General features: G+C 44.1%; 1 protein-coding gene across 2 annotated transcripts in view; it reads right to left on the bottom strand.

The window, feature by feature from the left end:
• Positions 1-12,221, bottom strand: part of DYRK1B (dual specificity tyrosine phosphorylation regulated kinase 1B) — a 36,879-nt gene extending 24,658 nt beyond the window's left edge. Inside the window, exon 1 of one of the 2 annotated variants that reach the window (XM_081201955.1) lies at positions 12,056-12,221. Coding sequence is in view for 1 of the 2 variants with exons in the window: in XM_081201954.1 (XP_081058080.1) it covers positions 4,060-4,081 (22 nt within the window). In the remaining variant the exon portion in view is untranslated. Of the gene's footprint in view, positions 1-4,059; positions 4,097-12,055 lie in introns of those variants that run through there. The other variant, XM_081201954.1, reaches the window with a different exon arrangement.
• Positions 12,222-15,795: the final 3,574 nt, after the last annotated feature.

The following is a 15,795-nucleotide window of genomic DNA, read 5'->3' as shown; positions in this document are numbered from 1 at the left end:
AGAATCTAGACTTGGAATCTGAACTTGAGACCTCTAGTTTGATCTCCTGGCTTTGGAAAGATGCCCTATACCTCAAGTATCCTAGGCTGGTGCACACACCGCCCTTTCATAAACTTCCAACAGAGATGGTTCAAAAATTCCTGAGGAAGATTATTTCAGTATGAATTGCTCTTATACTTGGGATATTCACCCTGCTAAACATAAAAAATGGGCTTTTCATCCCAACCTTAAGAACTTAAGGAAAGAAAGCAAACAGTGAGCCCCCTTTCTGAAATCTTCTGTTTGAAGATGAAGAATGTCCTGTGACTTTCCCCACCTATAATATGCACCCCAATTTCTTGACCTTTTCCTCATATAACTAGTTCTTACCTCTCCTCTGAATTCTCTACAGCATATCAAAATAGTTTTTGAATTCTAGTACCTGTAAGGTACACAGTATTCAAATAACACATACTGTTGGAGGCAGCATGCCTCTGAATACTAGCTACTTGGAATCATAAGTAAAGAGAGGGCTACTGCCCTCATGTCCTGCTTGTGGATTTCCCATAGTCATCTGGCTCATCGCTGTGAGAACAAGAAGCTGGACCAGATGGACCTTTGTTATGATCCAACAGGTTCTTCTTCAATTCATATGTTCTTACTATTAACTCCTGATATAAGTCAAGTTTCCACTGTCCCCTGCTGGCATAAATTTACTTGCCCCCAATAAACCAAAAGTTATTCAATGCTTCAAAGCATTTCTCAAAAATCATGCTCCCCCAATTGTTGAGGCACTGTTCTCCCATTCATTATACTGCAGCATAGAAGGTCAGAATAGTTTGAGAGGTGTAAATAAAGAGACAGACTTCTCGTTTTCAGCTTTACCTCAACTTTATTGTACTTTTCTGACCATCTGTTCAGGTTCTGGTGCCTTCAGGACCTGGTGAGCCCTTCAAAATTCTGCTTGGGAAGAAACTATGTTTTCCTCACCAACTTGCACAAGTGTGCTGTCCATATCTATGCTGAAGTAGTGTATTTGCTAAATTTCCTTACTTGATCTGGGGAAAGTGTTTGCAAGCTACAAACATCCACTGGCTGCAACCATGGAGGGGATATCTCCAATGCTTGGTCTCTAGGAGGACAGGGTCTCTGGGGGTGGCATTTGTTCTATAGCTTTAAAAGCTGCAGCAAAAGCCTTGGTGGTATCTCAGAAACATTCTACATACAACATCTTGTGATGAAAGTCCTGCATCACAACACAATTAGAGGTAGCACTGTTGGGCTCTTGACTAGAAATTTGAAGCTTTATGAGGAAGGCATAAAGAATTCCCAGTTACATGCTATATTTCAGGCACCCAGTCAGAATGGTCATAGCTTGAAATACTATCAGTCCTGAAAGCTCTTGTTTGCTCTCTAGACCTTCAATGTGACAGACCCCTTCATTAACTCTTGGTGCACTGCAGAAGCAGATCAGGAGAGCTAAGACCTCAAAATGTCTCACGCAAGTGACCCACAGCTGCAGAGAAAGACAAAAAAGCCTGGTGGAGGACCACTGCTCTCCCAATTAAACTTTTAAAGAGTCATTTTTGTGGCATATTCTATTTTCCTTATGAAATCAACTCCTGGGATGAGAAGAGGTTATATCTCTTCAGGAGGAAAGAAGATGCCACCATTTCTTCTCTCTGGAGACAGAAGGAAATGTCTTCGCCCAAGTTCCCCAGATGGCTCCCTCATGAACAAACAGTTCCAGTTGGAGAATTCTAGTTTGCCCATTGGCTGATTTCTGTTTAAGCTCCTGCGTCCTGTTGCTATAGCATGGGCACCCATCAAAGCAGCCCTGGCCTGTGTCCTGTCTCATGTCCACCCTATTCCTCTATGATCAGAGCACACTGGCAGGTGATGATAAACATCTATGACTATGCTATGCTTCCGCTGGTGCTAATATTTTATAGCCACAATTTTTAATATGCTTTGTACCATTAAGATGCTTACTGGTAAACTTGCATGGTATTATTGAGTTTAGTATGTTGTGAACTGCATAGTGAATACAGTTCAATAGGTGCAATGTAATAAAAAAATGCAAACAAAATGCTTGACCTTCTGCAACAATTTCAGAAGGGGGATATAAGCAGCTCAGTGGCATGCAGACTGAAAGGGAGGGTCTCCTATCAAGTAATCTGAGGTTTACTAGCCCTAATGTGTGCTAGAGCTAGGTTTTCTAATTAGGCCTCCTAAGGGAAAGGAGGGGGATAAGAGTTTATGGGTGCAGTTTTTGGAATCTGCCACAGCCAAATTACTGCAACAAGGCAATTCCTTCCAACAACCAAGAACCATAAAGCAGATTACCAGATTGGAGATCAATTTATAAACATTAATAGCAGCAGCACAAAATAGTTGCCTAAGGAAATAAGGGGGCTAAACCATTACAATGTACACTAACTGCTGAAACGAAAAGAACCCTAACGTACTTTCAGACATTCATGGGGCGGCCCTATGATTTCTGAACATGTCAGCACTATCAGCTCTACCACTGCAATGGCTTCTGATGGAACTGTACAGCAACAGCCGCCCAGTCCCTACACAAGGAGAATGCACAACAAGCTTTTTGAGACTGTGTGTGTCCCTTGCCAAAGCAGTTTCTTGCTGTGCGGCGGGGGGGGGGGGGCAGACTGGGGAGGGGTTGAGAAGAGGAAACATGTTACTTGCTCTCTTTGCAGCAGAGGAGAAATTAGCCAAGAAGCTGCATTTCCAAACATGTAGGGCTACCTAGGGGAGTTTCATTCCGTTAGCCCTCCCTGGCATTGTACGTCACTGGCACAGGGCCAAGCCTGCACTCCGCTTCCAGGCCACAGGCTACACATTAACCCTCTGCTTGGTCCCTGTTCTGCCCTGCAGATTTCCACCAGGCAGCAAATTCAATCCCCGCCTCTTCACTCGCTTCTGTGCAGTGGTGCCTCTGCCATGGCAACAAGCTTCTCATTGGAGAAGCGGAGCTGCCAGGGAACCAATGGGAAGCCAGGCGGTGTTGCTAGGTTCTCCGGGATGCAATGGGCTGATTATGCCCAAACAAAGCAAGAAAGAGGAGAAGGCGAGAGTCTCCAAAAATACCTCGGTAAAGAACTGGCTCTCCTTCCAGGAACAGGGGCTAGAAATAACCTGCAAAGGGAGACCCAGCAACAACAGGGCTCATGGTGTTGGCACGATGCCACAGCCACTCACGGCAGTCGTGATCTCTCCTGTTCAGTGAATCTCAGAGCCAGCTGGGTGCAAAAATCTCCCCCAGTTCAGAATCCCATGGGGTGCTTGAATTGAATTTCCTATCTGTCTCCATCCTTCGGTGTAACTGGCAAGGCTAACATAAAAGGCTGCCTGGCCTGGCTGCAATTCCCTAGCTGTGCCTGCCTTTTCTTTTGCCAGCCACAGGACACCAGGTATCCTCAACAGAGGTTCACTGCCACAGTTCTACCAGATCAGAGGTTTTGGACATTTCACGGATTCCTTAAAAAGGACAAGGGTAAAAAAAATGCAGGACTGCATTTCTTTCTAACCCACTGGGCCTAGAGACTCAACTCAAGCTACTGGAGGTGTGGAAATAAAGAAAAAAGATCATGCAAACCCAGTCTAAATTACAGCCTTCAGTAATGCTCAAAAACTTAAGGCAGCAAACAAAACCTTTACAGAAAATTCTAATGTCATATGATCCAATATGGAAGAATGCCAGCTACTTGTTTGTCCTTAGAACAGGGGTGGGGAACCTGCAGCACCCCAAATGTTTTGGACACTGAACACTCATCAATCCCAGCCAGCATGGCCATTGGTCATGGATGTTGGTAGCTGTAGTCCAACAAAATCTGAAGGGCCACAGGCCTTTCCCTGATTGAAGAAAAACATCTATCTATGATTTACATCAGAATGCCACAGAGTTCATTATAACCCTGGGAACTTTCAGACTACTGTCAACTTAAACACTGAGCACTGAAAAACATCTTGTTTGGCAAAATGGCATCTTTCTTTGAGGTGGAATCTATTCCATGCTCCTTGAGAGCTCTTTTCCTCATTGCAACTTAGTAATGGTCTTACCTTCATCACATGCAAGCCTCATAAAGCTTAGTTATATTCCCAGTCAAAATGTGGCCAGAATGATTAGGAATCCCTTCTGCTGAACTTCATTCTAAAGCCATGGGATTCAAGCATGTAACGGGCTCATATTTCTATTGGGCAAAAAGTTAACTGCTACTGTTGTGAAATTAGATGGGCCCTGAGTAACATCTCAGGGAGGAAAGGAAGAGCAAAAGAAAACCTGTTTATAAAATTCAACACATATCAAGCGAGGCCAGAGAAGACCAATGTGGAAGGATTAAAGTGAGGAAAACAAGACTCCACTGAAAAGTATGTCTCACGGACTTTAATGGAATGTGCCTCCAAGAGTGCTGAAGATAGAAGCTTATGTTGAAATCATAAGAACACTTACTTGGAACAAGTTTCCGTAAGTCTATGAGCCATACTTCTGAGTAAAAGGTAGGGTATATAGAGATGATTCAGGGCACTGTCACAAACATTGCAGGGGAATATTATCATCACAGACCGAAGTGAGTTCAGAGCATAATAATATTTTCAAGATAAACACTGTATTATTGGTCATGAGGATATCATACAGCAGCAAACACAGTGCAAGTGAAAATACTTAAGCCTAGAATTACTGCTAGATTTCTCACTGAATTACATACATGGAAATCTCACAAATCAAGTGCACAGAACTAAGACTGTGGCAGCGGGAATACTATGCAGCAGACTGCTGGCAGTAATATGGGTGACATGGATTAACCTACTAGTCATGTTTGGGTGTGAAAGATCCTGTCTCAGTGAAGAGGCCTTGAGTAGACAAGAGGAGCTATTCAGGGTCATACTAAAGGTCCAGCCAGCCAAGTATCCTGTTTCCAACAGTGACTAGATTTGGATGTCACAATATGTTTTAATGACCCAGGATACTAACAGAGTCTCTTCCCGTTGTTCTCCTCCAGCCATTAACAGTTTTACTGTAGATACTCTGATCTTCCATGAATGGGTTTAATATTTTTTTAACTCAGTATTACTAGAGACTACTACTACATTCTGTGCAAGTAAGAGCCACAGGTTTGTACTAGCATAAAATATGTGCTTGTTTAAAAACTACTCAGCGCTCTCCAGTTTTATTTAGTATTAAGTCAATGGACAAACCTCATACCATATTCAATATTCTAATCTAGTTCTCTCTTTTTGACCATGGTTCTTATCACTTTAGCTTATGCTCAATATTCACTTCTGAAATATGAGGAAACTAACAGAGCCTAGGACTTGCCGATCAGAAGGTCGGTGGTTCGAATCCCTGTGACGGGGTGAGCTCCCGTGGCTCAGTCCCTGCTCCTGCCAACCTAGCAGTTCGAAAGCATGTCTAAGTGCAAGTGGATAAATAGGTACTGCTCTGACAGGAAGGTAAATGGCGTTTCCGTGTGCTGCTCTGGTTCACCAGAAGCGGCTTAGTCATGCTGGCCACATGACCCAGAAGCTGTACGCCGGCTCCCTCGGCCAATAAAGTGAGATGAGCACCACAACCCCAGAGTCGGCCACGACTGGACCTAATGGTCAGGGGTCCCTTTACCTAAGACTACACATAGTACTAAGTTGCATGTACATTGGAGAGTTATGTTAGTTTAACCAATTATTTTCCAATTCATTCTGAAGTTGTTAGCTTTTAATGTGGGTTTTTGTCAGTCGCAGTGCACAGAGCTGAAATTTTAAGCAATGACTTTCAGGTCTGTCCAAGTTCCTTTACTAAGGTTGTTCAAATACAACCAAACACCTATTGTCCAGAGGCAATCACAACCTGAATTTGTTGGAAGCTTTTGGAATGTTGGGAATGGCCTGCTCTTGAATCAGAATTTCAAAGCCAACTATATAAACTCAATGATCTGACTATGAATACAGAGTTAGGATTGTTATACATATTACTCTTTCCTAAAACTATGGCCAAAATATTGTGAAACCAATTTTAGCTGAATGATTATTGTGGACCACAGCACTATATTAGGCTCCTAATATAACTTATTTTTCTACATTATCTTAAATTCATTTTTTTTTTTGACACTAGAAAATTCCCTTTCCCCATCTTCTGCAACAGTGTTGAAACTAGGAGATGTGCTGACATAGTCAGTGCCATTTGGTCTCCATCTACCTTGGTTTAGAATGCAAAATCTGAACAATCAAAGAAGACTAGGAAGGAGATAACAGAAACTGAACTGGATCTACATTGTCAAATGGGACCATCACCCTTCTCCACTAACAGTTCTATTTCTCTTATAATGAAATGCAAATTTTCCCACACAAAGTTTACTACAAGTAAACATTTAATCAAAATGTGAAAGAAGGATGTACAAGAAAATAATTAAGTATGGTTAACAAGGTATTTGGGGATTTAAAGCTGGATATGTGAGAAGAAGGAGGACTGAATTGATTTCCACAGGATTTGGAAAAAGGTATTTGGAGGGCTGGGACAGTGCTTCAACCAGGAACACTGGCTGATAAAAGTTAAGTAAGCATAGAAACATTTCATGAAATGTAATGATACCCAAGTAAGGTAGACTACAAGATTTATAGAAAAGACTAAAGATACTTCATCAGGCTCCTTATAGCAGTTCTGTGTAAATTATGTTCCATCTGATGGCATCCAGTTTGTCAACATTCTGTATGAAAAACTTCAAGTACAACCTCACACCCAGATCTTGAGTTCAAGGCAGGACAATGGTAAGTGGGGGAGCCATTCAGGTAGGAATTAGTCCTAATGGTTTAAATTAATTGAGAAATTATGCCGAAAGTAATTTAGGCAAATAGTAAAAGGAGGCAGATGACAAGATCATCAGCATATGTGCTCTTAACTCAAAGTAGTCATACTGCCCCAACTTCCCTGTAATTTGGAATGACAGTAAGAAGCCTTCACAATGGTAAAACCAACAATGATACAGGATTCTCACAAGCCACATTGTTTCTACTCTTAATAGGTCCTTTTTTGTACTTCCAGCTTCTCCTTCAGATAGATGAAGACGCTTCCTAGTGTGCTAAATGCCAAATGAGTTATTTATGCTATGGCTGCTGAACAGTATCCATCCTATAGTTTCAACAAGAGCTCCAAAAGAACTGAGAACAGTGTATCAACAAATGTATGCAAGCCTTAACAACAACACCTTCCTCTTCTTTGTGGATTTTCTGCAACCAGTCTTTTATCAAATTAACACAAAATGAAGTCTGTGAACTATAAAAGGATTACCCAGCTAACAATTTTGTGTTCTGCTAGCATCCAGGAAAAATAAAATAGCCTACCCAGACAACTGATGTAAAGCCTCTGATTTTTACAGAAACTTTGTCAAATGTCTTAACAGGTTCAAGAAACCTTTCTATAAAACCATGGAACTTATTAGTTCCATATAAAGTCTGACACCAGATCATAATGTTGTTGTCCGTTCACACACTTAGGAAAAGGCTATCATTTCTCAAGTGGATGGGTCATCTTTCAACCTCAGCTTTAAGAGGTCAAAATCAGAGCTGCTTGCTTACCACCTTAGAACATTTCAGTTTCTCCTTGGGAATGTAAACAGAACAGACAGTGCCATGTTTCTCATTCAACTTACTTTTACTCTAGTATAGTGATCATTTCACTGATCTTTTGCTACTGCAGGGACAAGGAACCTCCAGCTCATGTGCCTAATTAGGCCCAGAAGTCCTAATTTTGCCTGCAAGGCCATTTCCTCCAAACCATACTGATTTGTCCCACTTCTAACATCATATTTGATGTCAGGTAAAGGTATGGCTACCATCACTTTGAAGTCCATTTGCAAGCAGCATGTATTGAAACTGTTTGCAAACGGATTTCAAAGGCAAGTCTCTTTCAAGTTGTCACCTTTCCGCATGACAGCCCCTGCACATATGTCACAAGTTGGCCTGCAGGGGTGAGTGGAGAAAGGAGTTCCCCACTTCTGGGCAACTGCCACATCCAATACAAGCCATGAAGGAAACAGGTATTTTGGTGCCCTTAATGTACCTGGTGGCTGCACCAGATGCTGTGGTTGCCTATGAAAAACCATGCAAAACTTGTTCCACTTTCTAGAACAGTAGCCATAGTAGTCTATCACTGCAAAGATGTCAGAATTCTGCAACTAGCACCAGGTGAAAAAGGCTGTAGACAAAGGTTTGCCCTGCAGTAAACTCATTCTAAAGAGGTCACAGAAACAACATGAATTTGCAGCATGTGCCTTGGACTGCTCATTTCAATCACCTAAAATGATTTATGCTTACAGAGTTATGTGATGTACTTGCTCTCAGCTTGTGACATGTTGTGGTTTGAATTTTCATTGATTGATCTTATGCTGATGTACAGATAACCCCACCTTGTGATGGTGAATAAACGAGGTGGCCTTGGGGTCCTTCAGCTCCATGGTTCTATAAAATTATTCTTCTTGAACATCTGGAATATCTTTCATCAAAGCCTTTTACAATATCTCTGCATCCTTAGTGAAAATACCCATTTAGTAATCCAATAATCAATTTGTCTTTTTTGTTTTTTGTTAATTCACATTTTGTTGCTCATAGCTATCCTGTATTTTGCCAAGACTCAAAGAGCTTCTCTTTCTTTCTTTACTGTCCTTTTTAGCGAAGAACAAAGTATTTACTACATCCCAACCATGTCACCTTTCACTGTACTTACTACCAAGGGTCATCTTCCACTGAACTACTACTGAGGTTTATGAAATCATCAACTTCTATCACAAAATAACTTCCTGATCCTTATCTGTACTGTCCACATCTAACAACATGTTATCAGTAAATACCATGGTATCAGTGAGCAACCACAGGAAGTGCCTATAGCATTGTAACCTTTCCATGTCCCCAGTGGCACTTTCAGTCAGTGTGTAAAAAACCTGAACCCCAAGTGTGAAAGGCTATGTAACTTCAAATAACAAGCAAGCAAACAACCTACACAAATATTCTACCCATCCAAAATCCTGTATCTGGACATTCTGGGCAAATCAGAAAAAGTGAGACACCTATCCGCTCAGCCTCCTCAGCTGCAGAAACAACAAGTCCCACAACTTTTTATGCTCCTGAGCTATTAGTGTACCCTAACAAGGAAAGGAAGCCCCTATTCTTCTACCTAGTTTACAAGAGTCTGCAACATGTTATCCAATGGTCCTTTCCCAAAGGCTTCCATTCTAGAGGAGTGGAAAAGATTAATTCCACCATGGGTTTCTTAGTCTCCACTCACTTAGCACGACATAGTTATCTCACAGGTTTCAGTGATGCTACTTCTTACAGTACTGTATAGGCTAGACTAGGTGAAGAAATACTCATGGCTTCACAATGGCAGCAGGGGTTTTGCAAGAGCATAGGGCAGACTAGTATGAAATCAGGCATATGCTGAACTTAAATACTGCACAAATGTTGCCTACTAGTGACCATGCAGAAAAAATGCATAAAGTTCATCCAAGATTCTTAGTTTCTTAAAAGTTGTGCTCACTCATAAATGAGTTAATATACTACGATTACACCTGAGACATGTCCCCACATTACTGCAGTAGTGTGAGTCTGAGAACAAGAAAACCTATTATTCAAAATCAGGGGCTAACAAATAATTGCCAGTGCTGTACAGATACCACAAATTCATATCTCAACCTTACTTACAGGTTCAACTCAGGCACAGCTAGAGATGCAAGATATCTAACCTGACATCCACATCAACAATTACGAACAATTTCTGAACCTACAGAAATCTGGGTCTGTTACTAAAGTTCTATGAACCAATACAGCGGTTTTCAGAAACCAACTGCTGATAAGCAGATTAAATATTTTCTATATTTGTTTCTAAGAATGACCTCATTTGTAAATAGCAACAGGTACCACAAATATGCATAGATGGAACTGCTCCAGGAAACCAAAGGAAATCTCCATTTATGCAAAGTTGCGATTAGCTAGACCCAAGTAAGCTGGCACATGGGGTCATAAAGCATTGAGGTCATAAAGACAGCACTGGTAAAAGCAAATACCACCCAGATTACAGAATTAAATAAATTCCATCACAAGGTGTAGGTACGTATATGGAAAACAATTATATCCCATCAGTTTTATTTGTGAAACATCTACAGCACAATCCTATATATGTTACAAAGAAGTCCCCCTGTGTTCAATGGTTTGTGCTCATTGCAGTTAGGGAGCAACCTTACTACACATAACAGCACTTATTTCAGAGCAAACATTAATATGATTGCGCTGATTATTTCTTTATAGATAGTATTAAATACCTGGCGTCAGCAACATCCTGGAGCAAGGGTTCTACAGGTTATCTGTATTGTCAACTTAAATCTCTTTTCCACTACCTGCTCTTACCATTCATAGCTGCTGCAAATGATATCATTGCAACTTATTACTGAAATTATGCATGATGGCATTTATGGTATTAGCATAAGAAACTGCGGCAGGGAGGGGGAGAGAGATAAGATTTTTTTTAAAAAAATAAAAGATACAAGTAACACACTATAATAATTAGTGCTGTGCCAAAGGTTACAAATACCATGTACTGATTTATCCTCACCTGGGAGGGGAAGATTGAGAACATTATGATGAGGGCAGTTTATGAAGGTTGTGTATTCTAGGTAACTTTCTCCAGAGAAAGGAAGACAACTCAAGTGTACTATTTCACCACAATAGTTGAAATGCTCACAGCATGATTGTGGGCAGGGGGAAGATATCCTTGTTTATGGGGCTATCCAAAAATACAACAAAAATATAAACATAAATTCACTTCCTGGAAGGAGTAAAATCCCCAAAGGGATCAACCCACATCTCATTTAAGCCAATGGAGTAAACTCTTAATTTTTAAGGCTGAGCTTTACCCAACAGGTATCCTGATGCAAGAAGCCCCATATCAATCATGGTGCACAGTGGAGCAAAATTTACCTACTTTACTAATTTATGGTAATCCTAGCTCACCTGAAGGTAAAAGGGCTCATCATTTTAACCACCTTGTACGTGTATAGATTAGTATAGATTAATTCCATCTAGATTTTTTTTTTAAAAAACCCCCACCCGTTCAATACACATATGTTTGAGGTTAGAAGAACTCAGTGATTTTCTCATCCAGAGGCATTTGCACATCACAAATGCCCAAGAGATTTGGGGTGGGGGCGAGGAGAGCACCTTAAAGACTACTGGATTTACTAGAGCCTAAGCTTCAGTGGTTTTAATATTTAATATCAGTCGAATATCTTATATCGTTATATTGCTATCACAATAATGAGCATTTGATATCGCTATTAGATTGCCACAGAAATCTTTTTTTTTTTTTTTAGCCCTCCGACGAAGTAAAATAATACACTGAAAAGGCGCCACAAGCCTGGAAACAGTGTGTGGTGGTGCTTAATGTAATAAAGACTAACACGGCTGCAAGAAAGAAAGACGAAGGGAAGGGGGGGGGGAGAAAAAAGATGGGTCTTGTCCATCCATGCACCACCACCAGCAGCAGCAACGATCAGAGGAGGAGGAGGATGTGGGAACTCAGTAAAGGAAGGCCGGGCCTATCGGGGAGGAGAAGGCAGAAACGGGCGGCTGCGCTGCGGAGGGCAGAAGTTTTGGGGGAAGGAAGTGGGAGAAAAGGCGGCGGCGGCGGCGAATCAGGGTGGGGTCGGGCGGCGGGGAGGGGATGAGGGTGGGGCGGGGCGGCCCGGCCGGGAGGACGAGCGGGGTCCCGCCCGAGGCGAGGCGAAGCCGGGGAAGAGCCGGCCAGGGGCGGGGCCTGACGAGAGAGGGAGAGAGTCCGGCTCCCCGGGAGAATCTGCCCGCCGCAGCCGGGATGAGCTGAGGAGAAAGGCGGGAAGGATTGGACGGGTGGCGGTTGGGGGAGGGGGGGTCGGGGAGGAAGAGGAAGGCGCGACGGCGCCCGCCTTTCTCTCCCTCCCCTCCGTCCCTCCCTCCCCTCCTCTCTCCTTCCTCTCCCTGGGAAGGGCCCGGAGGGCGGTCGGATGGGGAGCGGCAGGCAGGCGGGCGGGTCTCTTACCTGAGGAGGCGGCTGCGGCCCGCGGCGTGTTTCAAAGCTGGGGCTGAGGAGGAGAAGCGCGCTGGGGGCGGGGCGCGGCAGGCGGGCGGGTTGCGCCCCCACCCCCAGCGCAAGGGGCGTACTCCGGCGGCTGCTCCGGCGCCGGGATTTCCCAGTAATGCAACAAAAAATGGCGACCACAACAAACCGCCTCCGTTGCCGCCGCCGAGCGCATGCGCCCCGCCGGCGTGGCCACGTGAGGCAGCGGGCCGGGATGGGGAGGGGGAAGAAATGGACGCGCGCTCGCGCGCGCTCTTTCTCTCTTCAGGAGCGCGTGCCTCTTTCCCTTTCGACGCTCCTCCCTCCCAAACGGGTGTGCGCATGCGCAAGTGTCTGCGGGCCGCCGTGTGTGTGTGTCTATAGCGCTCCTTCCCCTCCACCCCGCGCCTCACTCACGTCCCTTTCCAGAATGGCAGCCGCGAAGCTTAGAGCCGTTCTCTCGCTCTACGTGACACAGAATGAGAGGGTAGAATTCTGGACCGTACCACTGCAGATTGAAAGGAAGGGGGTTAGTGTGGGTGCTCCCTATCGTTTCGTACAGCGGCGCAGTTAGGTAATGCTAAGGCTTCTGGGCGCAGTGGTCTTTATACATCCCTCCACTCCCTTTAGATGGCAGTGGCAGTACTCCAAAAAACGTAGCAAGACAGTCCATTTGCATTTGGGGACCGTCCTCATTTTTACTGAGGGGTGCCCTTGATTTGTGCCCCAAAGCCTAGCACCCGTTGAATGCTTTCCCAGAGGATAGCGGAGGGGGAGACTTAAGAGCAGAACAAAAGGGCAATCTGAAACCTTTCTCCCCTAGACCTTAGTGATATTTGGCCGTGGTAGAGCACCTGCTTTGAATGCAGAAGGCCCCGTGTGCAGTCCTTCAGTCCTTCCGCAGGCAGGGCTGGGGAAGCCTCTTAAGTTCCTTACGATCACCTTCTGCATACCAGAGCAGTGTGCTGACATCACCTTGGTGGCATGGAGATGGTACTGCCGATAGCAGTATTTTAAGAAGCACCAACGATCAAAAATATTAGGCATTTGGATTTGTAGGTCAGGGAAGCATTTGAAATGACACCCCCCTCTCAGTTGGGGATGCTAACTGCATGGTGCAGCGCTTAACAGTCCTAATCCTGCTACATGTGGGAGAAGCCTACAATGCAGCCCTAGGTGCTATCCAGGCAGTACAGACTACAGGATGATGCTGCGATGCAACATTCCACAGCTCTGGAGAAGCTTCCTTCATATCCAGTACTGGGATGCTAGTCTAGTCTAGTCTTAACATGCATAGTAAATTTCTCATAGAATTTTATTTTTGTCCCATATACGCCACCAAAGATATGTAATAATCCATGTAATAATGGGGCAGAGTGGTGCTGGTGTGTACTGAAACCATACCATCAAGGAGAAACATCTGCCACCCAGCCCAAGAGAAACTACAGAGTCATCCAATTTTTTTAACATCCAACACCATGAGATGTCCCTTCCCCATGCCCATCTATGTCTTGCCTTCAGGACAGAGACCCATCTGATTTTATATCACGTCTTCACTGAGCCTGGAAACAAACTTAAAGAGATGAGTACTTTGGTCATCTCAGGATCCCAGTATGTATTTTACAAGCATATGTATGCAAAATCAGATTTCTAGAGCTAACTCTCTGGTCAGTTTTACATAATGAATGTTGGCCATTATATTGCCTTACAGCGCAGTCATATTTCTCTTCTCTGTCCACCCCACATCTTGCCAGCCTCCATTTTTCCTCTTACACCTAGATGGGTTGTCTTCCTCAATTTAAAAACATATCCTAAACAACTTTTTTTAAATGGTGCTGATGTTGGGTGTGACCCATTTTAGGCTGTGAACTGCCTGTAACTCCCAAGCTACCACTTGAAGATGAAGAGTACAGAAGTGGAACTCATCCTGGAATCCTAAAACTGTAGAGTTGAAAAAAAAATTTAAAGGTTCAACTAATCCAACACCCTGCAATGCAGGAATATAAACTAGGCCATACATGACAGATTGCCACCCAACTGCTGCTTAAAGACCTCCAAGGAAAGAGCCCATCACCTCTCACAGGAGTCTGTTCCACATTCAAATGGCCCATACAAAAAGAAGGTTCTTCCTGATGTTTAGTCAGAATCTCCCTTCTTGTAACTTGGATGCATTGATTTGGGTTCTAGCTGCTAGTGCAGGAAAAAACAATCTTGCTCCATGTGACAGCCCTTTAGATGTTTGATGATGACTATTATTTCTCTTCTCAGTCTCTTTACCAGGCTGCTGTTGGCATCAGTCTGTCTTGAAAGAGAATGGAGTGTGCGTCCAGGGGTGAAATCAAACTGTTGGAGAGTCACAGCATCCACTGTGGATGCAGAAACTGGTAACTTGCAACTGCTGCTTCCTGCAATGTTTTTGCTGCGTTAGCAGCACCAAAATGAACTCTCTGGGGTGCAAACCTGGGCAGTGTGTATGGCGGTCCTAGGCTGATCAGAAGACACCCCCCCGCCTTGTAGTCCAAAGGAATGCAGCACAATACATCAGGCACCAGCTTGGCTGCAGGAGTTGCTGGAAGGAGGCATAAAAGACACCATCCAACTGTCCAGAATTCACTCTGGATTGGGTAGGGTTTTATTCTTCAGCCTTTTCTTCTCCTCAAGATATTCCACAAGGCAGCGGAGGTGTAGGATCAGAGTTGCCTTCTCCTAGATGGGCTACCTTCCCAGGTTGACGAGCCCCATGTTCCTTCACTTTCCTCTACTGCCTGTGCAGAAACCACCTTCTTGACCGTTGGGCCCACTATTGGTCTTGTCCACTCAATCTGCTGAAGCCTGTCTTCACGTGCAGGGCAAGTCCCTTACCCCTGAAGGTTGGAGACCCAACAACTACTCTCATTTGGTTTAGCTGGCCAGTCAAAGCTGTTCCCCAGGGTGTGGCCACTGGCATATGCCGGCAGCTTCTAGGAGCCACAGGTGAGAACACAGGGCAGGGTGGGGACCAAAGATGGACAAACTACCCCAGAAGGAGCATGCGTGCCCCACCAGAGGTACTATCCCTCCTCTAACACACCATACACCCGTTACCCAGTTCCCTCAACTGCTTCTCATAAGGCTTGGTTTCCAGGCCCTTGGAGCATCTTGGTCACTCTTCTCTGCACACCTTCCAGCTTGTCAGTATCCTCAAATTGTGGTGCCCAGAACTGGACACAGTACTTCAAACGTGGTGTGACCAAAGTAGAATAGAGCAGTACTATGACTTCCCTTGATCTCAAAACTATACTTCTGTTGAGGCAGCATTAGCTATGTGCTGCTGCATCACACTGTTGACTTGTGTTAAGCCTGTGCTCTACTAAGACTCCTAGATCCTTTTCAAACGTACTACTGGCAAGCCAGATGTCCCCCATCTTATATTTGAGCAGCTGGTTCTTCCTGCCTAAGTGCAGAACCTTACATTTGTCCCTACTGAAATTCATTTTGTTAGTTTGGGCCCAGTTCTCCAATCTGTTAAGCTCATATTGAATCCTGATCAGTCTTCAGTGGCACTGGCTGCCCCTCCCAGTTTAATGTCATCTGCAAATCTGATGAACACCCCCTCAATTCCTTCATCCAAGTCATTGAACAACAACAGGCCCAGGACACAACCCTGCGGCACCCCACTTGTTGCAGTCCTGTACCAAATACATATTAAAAGGAGACTCTGGCAAGTTTTACAAGCTACTACA

The sequence above is a fragment of the Podarcis bocagei genome (genome assembly GCF_964188305.1).
Source record: "Podarcis bocagei genome assembly, chromosome: 7".
Classification (NCBI taxonomy): Eukaryota; Metazoa; Chordata; class Lepidosauria; order Squamata; family Lacertidae; genus Podarcis; species Podarcis bocagei.
The sequence above is the reverse complement of the archived record's forward strand: the minus strand, read 5'-3'. Positions and strand labels throughout refer to the sequence as shown.